This window comes from Rhododendron vialii, chromosome 2a (assembly GCF_030253575.1).
Source record: "Rhododendron vialii isolate Sample 1 chromosome 2a, ASM3025357v1".
Lineage (NCBI taxonomy): Eukaryota > Viridiplantae > Streptophyta > Magnoliopsida > Ericales > Ericaceae > Rhododendron > Rhododendron vialii.
This window is the reverse complement of record NC_080558.1, coordinates 5,446,475-5,457,066: the sequence shown is the minus strand read 5'-3', so window position 1 is coordinate 5,457,066 and position 10,592 is coordinate 5,446,475. Positions and strand designations below refer to the sequence as shown.

At 36.9% G+C, this 10,592-nt stretch overlaps 2 protein-coding genes across 2 annotated transcripts; one reads left to right on the top strand and one right to left on the bottom strand.

Annotated features, from left to right (window-relative positions):
- The first annotated feature begins 2,987 nt into the window (after positions 1 to 2,987).
- LOC131316992 (beta-amyrin 28-monooxygenase-like) lies at positions 2,988 to 3,823 on the top strand. The gene is made up of 2 exons (XM_058346574.1): positions 2,988 to 3,059; positions 3,618 to 3,823. The coding sequence occupies exons 1-2, from the start codon at positions 3,011 to 3,013 to the stop codon at positions 3,821 to 3,823; spliced, it is 255 nt and encodes an 84-aa protein (XP_058202557.1). The 5' UTR covers positions 2,988 to 3,010.
- Positions 3,824 to 7,939: 4,116 nt separating this feature from the next.
- LOC131317614 (uncharacterized) lies at positions 7,940 to 10,208 on the bottom strand. The gene is made up of 2 exons (XM_058347145.1): positions 9,730 to 10,208; positions 7,940 to 8,453 (listed from the first exon to the last, which is right to left on the bottom strand). Exons 1-2 carry the CDS (start codon positions 10,177 to 10,179, stop codon positions 8,364 to 8,366), a joined length of 540 nt encoding a protein of 179 aa, XP_058203128.1. The 5' UTR covers positions 10,180 to 10,208; the 3' UTR covers positions 7,940 to 8,363.
- Between the last annotated feature and the right edge of the window lie 384 nt (positions 10,209 to 10,592).

Genomic DNA, 10,592 nt, shown 5'->3' with positions numbered 1-10,592 from the left:
CACCTACCATTCCAATGCAAGTCCAAAATACTACAATACGAAACCACAATTACGAACCAGTGGAGATGATACATTTGATATATTGATTATAATATGGAAAATATGATGTCATATAAGTTAGAATTTCTTTGTCCACTTCACGGAAAGGCATTCATAGATATCAATGCACTATTCTTTGATATTGATACATTTGTATACATTATCAGCGAGTTTTTTTTTTTAGTCAATCGATAGGAGAGATCATTACATTATGTATGAAATACAAACCACTATCAAAGGAATAACAATTACTATAAGCCCAACTTAACTATAAGCCCAATTAAGGGGAGAAATAACCCCAACAAATACAAATTAAAGAATACTCACATGCAGATGGAAAAACTCGAACTCCTAATCTCCTAGTGTGATGAAAGAGTCCTGACCAATTGAAATAGCTCCAGTTGGTTATTATCGGCGGGTTTTAACATTTTACTCTTATATATAAGCTAACCAATATTTTACCATACCAATAATTTTGTTCTGTGTTTAGATGTGATAAATGTAAGCTCAAGAAGAATATCACTTCGCTGAAAACTATGAGCAAAATTAGTTCGGAAACAGTTGACCCGTCATGTTTTATGAATTATCCATGGACTGGTTAGACGATGAAAATACCGCCACTGAATTGGATGAGGATGGAGGAGGCGGCAACAGCGACAGACGGAAACCTGGCGGCGATGGAGAGAATGTTTTGGGCGACATAGGAAAATATGTAGGCGACGGAGAGAAATACAAGCAAGCAGGTCATACTCCTGGGCTTCTTCGATAGCCTTGTCCGTTTCTCCACTATATCTAAGCACAGTTATTGACACGCAATATCAAAAGAAGAAACAAGAGACTAAACAAAAATTGGTTGCAAACCCAATTGAAAAATGAAGCTAAACAAGAGACTGAATCCTTTTAATTAATCTTGGTTTGACTTCAATCGCTAATATCTTCAAAAAGAAGCTGAAACAGGACACAAAAAAATGTACTATAGAATTTGGAGGGATCCATCGCTAATAACCTTATTTGATTCTCAATTCACAATTGATTTGATTGGTCTTGCGAATATCCCCAAAGGATCCAAAAATTCAAAACCACAAAACCGTCAGAGCAAATTGGACAAATAGAAGCTCTACATTTAGCCTAAATTTTAAAGCAAAATTAGATGATTTGTAAACACCCTTCCCGATATCGGATTGAGGTGAGTTTTTACAAGGATCCTAAACAAAGTATTTTGAACAAAATGAGTGGCTCCGATCATCTTTGCGGGACCCGAGACGGGCGCAAAAGTGGTCTGTGCGGGACTGCTGTATAGCAGCTGCTGTACCAGTAGCATTTCTATTTTGTTTTATTGGGAAAACTGAAGATGCGGTATCTGTTTGGATTTCTTTTTCCGGGATCGAGTCTAAGAAAAGGAATAGTTTTGTTTACCTTTGTCTGATTAGGTTGTGGTCCTTAGGTGCTTTCTCTGTGAAACAAAGACTAAAACACTACATTCTCACACAACTTTTGGATCCCACGTCCAGTGGTTGAACTAGAATTTAAATTCAAAGGCGGCGGCGTTTAATGAGACTCTACTAGTATCTTTAAATATTCATTCGTAAAAATTTTAAGAGAAAGGTTAAGTGTCAAGTTAGTACAATATTGATCTTTGTCTTTTTCTATAAATGAATAAAGACTTAATTTAATTCCAATGGTCTTTAAATGAAAACTATTGAACTATTTATTTGTGATCCACACCATTCATCTTTGAAATCTCTGCATTTTTAATATTTGTGTGAAAATCAAGTTGTTTGGATACCAATAAGTGCCTAATCTATACTCATAAAAAGCACTACTTACAAAATTGGGATTGGCCCGTGTCACTCCCCCCTCTATATAGTTCCGCCTTTGCCCACATCAAATGATACCGTCAGATCGAAGATGAACATAGAGAGGATCTTCGTGTCCAAAGAATAAATGTTACCGTTGGAAGACCGACAAAAAACGAAAATACTACATAATCCCTTCTTAACATTGATGTAGAGAGGATCTCTGTGTTCAGAGAAGAGAAAGTATCAACAGTAGTTTTTTTTTTTTTTGACAAGAAGAAGAACAAAAGTTCAACTGACCTAGACGTAGACAAAGGTTTTCTATAATTTAGTTATTTATTTGATTTCTTATTCTTTTGAGATGTTCTATTTCTAGCATCTGGATAGTTAATAGTATTAGTGTAGAATGAAGTTTTTGCTAAAGGTTTGTTTCAGTTATTTTGGTACGAGTTTTTGCGTCTTGTTTACCTTTTTGTTATTAGATTGTGGTCCTACGTGCTTTTCCTCTTGAACAACGTTGAAAATATTCATACTCACATAGTAACTTTTTGGTCACGCATCAAGCCTTGTGATGAGATCCACAAATTACGCGAGCGTGGAAAATTCTATTAAAAGACAAAAGTATCCCTAGTACTATTGTTCCCCCTCCCTTTCTCCATTACCATCTTCATCACAAACAGAGCTCCAAAAAATCGAAAGCCCATAATCAGAGAACATATATAGCGTAAAACATACCATATGAAGCACTTATTCAGACTATAGCAACAGCAACTCATATACAAAGGTATTGGAGAATCTCTAAATGCACTTCTCCTATGCAATAGATCGATCTGGAGATGTCCAAACAGTTTGACTGTATAACCAAACACTTCTGCAGTAAAATATTAAGAAGGGTAAATTACCAAGATTAAAGTTGGTCAACGCCAATTTCATGAGCTACTTTGGCTTAAGAAATAGCTCATGAAAACCGGAGCCCAACGGTTTAGAACTGGAGATACATTCCTCTAGATCTTCATCGCAAGCTATTAAAACCAAATCATCATCCTCATCTTTGTAATTGATGTTATAAATTCTAGCCTCGAGTGACAACCGCTTTTTCACTTCTTGTTCCAGCTCTATCTTTTGGAACGGTCGAGACAACCGCTTTTTCACTTCTACCACCATAACTTTTTTTCATGAAGTATGTGGGTGAAAATCCAGATGTCTACAACAGAGTACTATCAGGTAACATGTCCCGGTCCGGCCCGGCCCCTTTATTGTTCTTGTCTCGCAAGTGGTCCCGTTTGTTTCTGTGTAATTTCTCAAGCATATCAGTCGTACTTCAAATTAACCAGAAAGGATGTTTAGCTAGCTCTATTTATTGCTTCTAATTTCATTACATGACTAGGTCAAAGTAAGCCAAATACTCCCTTCCTCCCATTCTTTGGCCTTTTAAGAAATTTGAACTTTTTATGGTGATATATTATTACTTTTCATAAGGTAATGAATATATCTTCGCGCCTAATTACTGGAACTGTCTTAAAAGTGTGACTCCTAAAGAATAGTGTGACATGTCAAAGTCTTTGTATCGCAAGTAAGTTGCTGGATTGTTCGAAACAGTTAATTGGAGAAAATTTGGACCATTCCATTTTCTACAAAACAATTGAGTTTGAATTTTTCCTCCATTGTTTACTCATTGAAGCTATATAATGTGTTAACGCAATAGAAGATTTGTTACAGTATATGTTGAAGTGGTTGGGTGTTTGGCAATAATAAAACTTTTCTCATTTTAAATGTATACAGAGCAATTGGAAATCTCGAAGGGCAAAAAGGCAGGGGAAATGTTAGATTGGGAAGATTTGTCGAAAATGAAGTACTCATGGAATGTGATGTGCGAAGTAATGAGACTTGCTCCTCCTCTTCAAGGAACTTTCAGGGAGGCCCTGTGTGACTTCACCTATGCTGGTTACACAATCCCAAAGGGATGGAAGGTGCGTAATAATAAGTAAATACTAGGGAGAATTTTGCATAAGTCCACTATAGCAGTTTCCAAACCCATCTAGTCCACTTTTAAGTTTCATAACCCCTTAAGTCCACTAGCCTATTATTAGGGATTAAATGAACCCGGCAAGACCAATATACCCCTAATTTTAAAAAATATTTTGCCCTGTCTCATCCATTTCAAAATTATCCCATTTCAAAAAATTACAAACCACCCCCACACCCCCCCCCCCCCCCCCCCCCATTTTCATCCGTTTCATCCATTTTCAGAAGAAAAGCCCAGTTCCCAAACCTAAAAAGAGTTCGTCTTTAACCACTCGATCGTCGTCGCCGTCCTCGAGCGCTCAAATACCGGTGTCGTCTCTGTCGCCGTCGTCAAGCCCACGATTGCCGTCGTCACTCCAACATCGAGATCTACGGACGAAAAGCAGAGATCAACCCACGTCCCAGACTTTCTTCGTCGTCGATTGTCGACCTAGCCCCAAGGTACAGTTCATTCCGAATATGAAGAACGAGAGAAATACTCCAACGTGATCAAAGGACGAAGATCAACGTTGATCGTTTGTCAAATCTGTCGACGTCGATCGTCTCTCTCTCTCTATCTCTCTCTCCCTCTCTCTATCTCTCTCTCCTATTATCCACTTTGATCGTTTGGCAGATATGTATATATCCACTTCGATCGTCGCCCTTCGTCGCTTTTGCATATATGTATATATAGTTTCTGATTTATATAACATTATATATGACCTACTGTCTCGTAAGACATTTTATATAATGTTCTGTTGCTTTTGCATATATGTATATATAGTTTCTGATTTATATAACGTTATATACGATATACTGTCTCGTGAGACATTATATATGATGTTCTGTCGCTTTTGCATATATGTATATATAATTTCTGATTTATATAACGTTATATACAATCTACTATCTCGTGAGACATTATATATGATGTTCTGTTCAACAAATATATAGGGTTATATATGGTTATATCAATGTTGGTAACTGAGTCCAGTTCAAGGTATATATAAGAACTCATTAGCAAAGCACAATTGAACAATTAATAATATATAAGTTAGGGTTTTGATTGCGAGTAGATATGATTATATCAAACTCTGATCATTATATGTTCTACTTTATTGAATTGGTCTGCGCAGCGGCCTTACTGACTTATTATTTGTGCAGTTGTTCAAGGGGTGAAGAGTATTAAGTTACATGTGAAATCGACCGTGAAGAAGGCGACGGCAACAAAGGGAAAGAAGTTACAAGATCTCCTCTTCTTTTTTTTCCCATTTTTTTTAGAGTTAGAAAGGACAGAATCTCATGTATAACGTTATAAGGCTATAAGTTTATTTTTTGTCACACTTATTACGTTTTTTTGTGTGTATTTATTTATGTGGCAAAGTAATACACATATAAAGTTCTTTGTTTGTTTTTGCATTGTAAACATAAATAAGATTATTTATATTCGGTTATCAGAAGTTAGTCAATGAAACCGCTGCGCGGACCAATTCAATAAAGTAAAACATATAACGTTATATGTGAGTTTCTATGCTGTGAAACTCCAAAAAAATAGAACATATAACATTATATGAAAGCTGCTGACTTGTGTACTCCCAACAAAAAAAGAACATATATTGTTACTCGAAGCAAGTCATTGATGAATACTAAATTGTTAAAATTCAAGATTCTACTGCATCCAATATACACAATGGTATACTTAAAAAAAAAAACTTCCACAAATTTCAAGCCAACAAAAACAAACTTCCACAAATACCAGGGTCACAAGGTCGTCTGGCCAGATAATATTGTAGGTGGTGTTTTTCTTGCTTTCTTTTCTTGGTACTTGCATATATGATGTGGAGAGGAGTTATGGCTCCTAAGCCTAGATTATAGCTGAGCTTATGATGTCAATGCATCTAGATATCAACCTCCTGCTTGCTGAAATTTACCACCTGCTTGATGTTTGCACGGGGTAAGCAAAGAGGCCACACCATATATATATCAAAATAAAGTGGCAAATTAAATAAGGCCACCATGATAAATCTGGGACCAACATGGCCGCAAACTAGACCATAACATGGTATTTATGGAAAAGACCAAATGCAGACAGAAAAAAAAAAAAACCCAAAACTAAGTACCACAACCCTCCCATTAATTATTCCAGTATCAAGCGTATTTCTTTTGCAAAAGCTGAAAACAAAGTACCACCACACATTTATTCTATCATTATCAATAGATGAATACGGATAGCCTTGAAAAAAGGATAGCCTTGAAAAAAGGATTATACACATTTATGCACAAATGACTTACCTAGTGTCATTTCTTCCAATGCCATGCCTCGATGTATTACCTCCAGCAATAACATAACCAAAGTCATTCATTTGGTATTTGTTGTACCCATAGGCCATAGACCTGAATAATTTCAATTTGCTATTCAAATTAGATTTGGTCATATATCAATCACACAATCAACTTAACTTCCTAGCTAGTTACAGATTCATACTCATATCAATAAAATTTACATATGAAAATAGGACCAAATACATGCACTGCAAGAAATTTGGGATCTCCCAACGGCTTTTTTTAGTAACGCTTGGAAAAACCGTCGATATAGATGGTGTATGGTAACGGTGTGCAAAACGTTACTAGAAACAAGACTATAGCGATGGTTTTTTATGCAACCATTAGTAGATTACAAGACTATAACGAAGATTTTTAATAACCGTTACTAAAAACTGGACTATAGTGACGGTTTTCATTAACTGTTAGTAGATTTTTACACCGCCAAAACCAATTTTCTTTCATACGATCGGTTTTCCAAATCAGAACTAAAGATCGAGATGGTTGACTTTTTTTCCATGTTGATTAAATCATTCTCGTAAAAATTTGACTCAATTGGGTTTAGAAAGCTTCTTTATCAAGACACAATTTCATTAAATAAATAAATTTTTTTATCCGATCAAGTGTATAGTGATACCCGATTAACTTCCTCTTTGGTACAAATGAAGTACTCGTTAATATGTAAAAGATAGATGGTTTCGATCAGACAAAATATGACTCAGGTAGGGGTCGGGTCTTAAAATCTAATACTTTAATGTCTCGGGATGCATCAAATGTGATCCGATCAGGCGGTCAACGATATCCGATGATCTTCGATGTTGGTGATAGTGACAGAATTAGTGATCGAGATGTGAACTCCCAACGGTTTGGATTGACGATTGTAAAAATTGAGTTTGTAATTACATTTAAAATATATACGTTCAATGTAATTCATAACAAACTATGTCTTGTTTTGTACTTGAACGTACAGTAGCCACTCGACCACAACACAACCGTGATGGTCGAGACCATTGATTTTGTTTTCCTTATTGATTAAATCACTCTCGTAAAAATTTGGCTTGATCGAGTTTAGAAAACTTCTTTATTGAGACAAAATTTCATTAATGAAATAAAATTTTCTGCCTGATCAAGTGTGTAACGATCCTCAATTGATTTCATTCTTGATATGAAGGATGTATTCTTTACTATGTAAAAAATTGACAGTTCCAATCGAAAAAAACAAAAACAAAAAAGAAGATATTAGTAGGTGTTTGTATAGCACAAACCGAATTTAAACCAAATTTAAAAAATTAGATTAAGAAAATTTTGGTTTGTAAATATTAGGTGTTTGATTTAACACAAGTTGTGGGATAATTCGGCTGGTTTGCTAGCACGCGCGCACACACGATGTTGTGGGTTCATTCCCAAGAGGATCAAACATTATTTTTCTACCACACGGGTGCCACGTCAGCGCCACGTGGGCATTACATCACACAGTGGTAGTTTTTCAAAAAAAAAAATTTCCTTTACCAACGCTCGTCAAAACCGTCACTATACCTCTACCAGCGACGGTCTGGCCGACTGTTGGTGAACCATTAGTATAGCCTTTAGCGTCATTTTTTTTTGTTCTTTAGTGACGCTTTTGATCGTTGAAAGATGTCGATTTTCTTGTATTGATGTAAAAGTTAACTGTTGTGAATTGTTGCTCCAAGCCTTTCTCTTCTTCTTCTTTTTTAATTAACAGCAAAGAAATGTTTTTACTCTTTGAATAAGTATTAAAAAGACTAAAGAGAGCAAGCTTTTTTTTAATCGACAAAAGTAACATTTTATTCAAGAAAACTTGACGAATAGTACATCGAGAGAGGGGAGGGAAATACAACCAAAGATTGAATGAAAAAGAAACACGAAATAGGACAAAGCCCTAAACATCTAGTGGGCTAAGCCCGAACCAATACACCTAATAGGCCAAGCCCAACACCCAACGGGCAAAACCCAAGAAACCAGAAATACTTAAATGGCCAAGGCCCAATGCGTTGTAAAATGCAGAATTTTACTAACGGGACTAGTGCTTTAATTTCAGATAGTGATAATGTCAAAACAATTTTTGTTGATGCCAAAGTTTCAGCGCATAAAAGTCTTGTACGCTACACATGATACAAGTCTTCTTGTGTACTAGAGTTTTGGTACCAACAAAAATAGTTTTGACATTATATATCATTCCTCTTAATTACTTCCGTTAAAACCCAAAAAAAAACCCCAAGCGAATTCAGCACCGCCCTTTAACACCTTCTTTGTGCGCCGCTTCAATTTGTCCTAAACGCATAAAAGACCACAATTAGTTAACAAACAAATCAATTCAAGTTTAAGAAAATATACTGCACATTAACAAGTCCAGTTCATTACAAAACTGAAGCTTCCAAAAGCAAATGTATTGTTAGCAAATTAAGACTGTACTGTCTTAGCGCTTATAACGTACCTTCCTAACGTACGGTATTTGCGAGGGAGGTTAATTTGTGGGTGGCGGCAGTGATAGCTTGTAGCGGTGATGGGGCTTTGGATCAGTGGTGGTCATGGCGGTGGTGGTCTCTCATTCAGCGGTAGTGATGGTTGGGATGCAAGGCGTTAGCAGCCGGCTCGGAGCATTTTTGGGATCGGTGACATATGGTGGATTCACGGCGGCTTGCGCAACGGTAGCGGCATTTCAAATCCCGATCGTTTGTAGTCTCTGGCAATGTGGTGGTTTTATTGGTGGGGTTTTTGTTTTTGGGTGTTTAGGGCTTTGGTTGGTCTCGGACTAGCGTTTGGGTCTCGGGTAGTGTGAAGATTAAGTAATTTTAATTTGCTTTCTGTCCTTAGTCTTTTAATCTTTGTAATATTGCATAGATTAATAAAAAATTTATGCCGATCAAAAAATGTAGGGTATTTACTTTTTAAAAAGTTGCCTAAAGTTCGGTTCAAACTCGGCTAGAATGCGACCAATCAATTAAAAAGGCATCTTGACGTTATTAGCTTCTTCTTTTTTTGAACAGTAACGTCATTAGCTTTGTTGCAGTTTTTTTTTTTTTATCAGAAAAAAATTTATTAATAATCTCAACATGGCACATCGAAGGAAAAAAGACAAGAACCGGCCACAAGATATTGATACATGCAGCTAGGAGAAAGTCCAGCGACAAAAAAAGAACCATCTAACAAAAAGTCGAATGGAAGAACCAAAACTAAATCCCGGCAACCCATGTAGTCCGCCCCTGGTTCCAACCATGTGTGGGACACAAAGCCGTCCTTGACTTTTCAGGAGCTTAAAGTAAAAATTAAAATCGAGCCTTTTTGTTAGATTTTTTTGAAAGGTTCTAACCTAAAATCAATTAGCAATAAATGGAATAACCTCTAAAATATAACAACAAAATTTGGGTGGCTTAAATGAGCCATATGGGACAATTCCAACACATGCGGGAAATTACAAAACTGTTTCTAGGTGTCATCGTGATAAGAACTTCGATCAGCGCTCCATGAATACATCCAAAAATCAATCCAGTTTATCATATATATGCATACAGATGTATGTAGGACAGTAGGAGCAGCAGTATGTTACCATGGTTCGAGAGTTCCGGAGGAGAGCATAGTTGTCCAAGAAGCAGGAGTGAGCATGAGTGAAGTTCTTGTTACGATAACAGGAACAACACAGGTCGTATGTCTTCTCCTTGTTATCCTTGTGGCATTCGACGCACAGGAAATGGAGGCCCCACAAGTAGGAGTTACAACCATCACAGACCACAAGCCTGTTGCTCGTGAGCATATAGAAAAACGTAACGGATTCCTCGAAATCCAGAGTGCCGTCGTTGTTCTTGTCGAGAAATTTGAACAGGTTTGTATGGAGCCCCAGGTTGTGGCCTTTTTTTACTAGGAAATCCGAGTACTCTTGGATGCTCACTTTCCCGTCTCCATTTGCGTCTATTGATTTGTAGAAACGCACAAGAGTTTTTTGTTGGTCCTTGGACATGTTCGCGTAATAAGCCATTGCTGCCTCACGCATCTCCTCCATCGATATCTCTCTCTCTCGATCTCTCTTTCTCTCTACAAGTATTAGTCTTTTTTATTTAGGGACAGTACCGGGCATATCCTCTCTTTTCTTGGTGACTAGTACCGGACATATCCTTGTACTTATATAGAAGGAGAAACCTTACAGTGAAAGGACCTACCTCACTATAATTTTTATATGCATTTTGACATGGCAAGCCAATTATGTACTCTAAAGTAGAGGTGCAGGTGTTGACTTTGTCCGCGCGCGTATTGGCATCACAAGTGGGAAGGAATCTCAATATTTTAAATAGCGGTAGCGGGTTGTGTGCGTATTGATATCACAAGTGGGAGGGAATCTCTGCATGCAATTTCAAATGGGAGTGCAGTTTGCATCTTGTGTACGTTTGAACTTCTCCTCAATGATCTGATCCATTC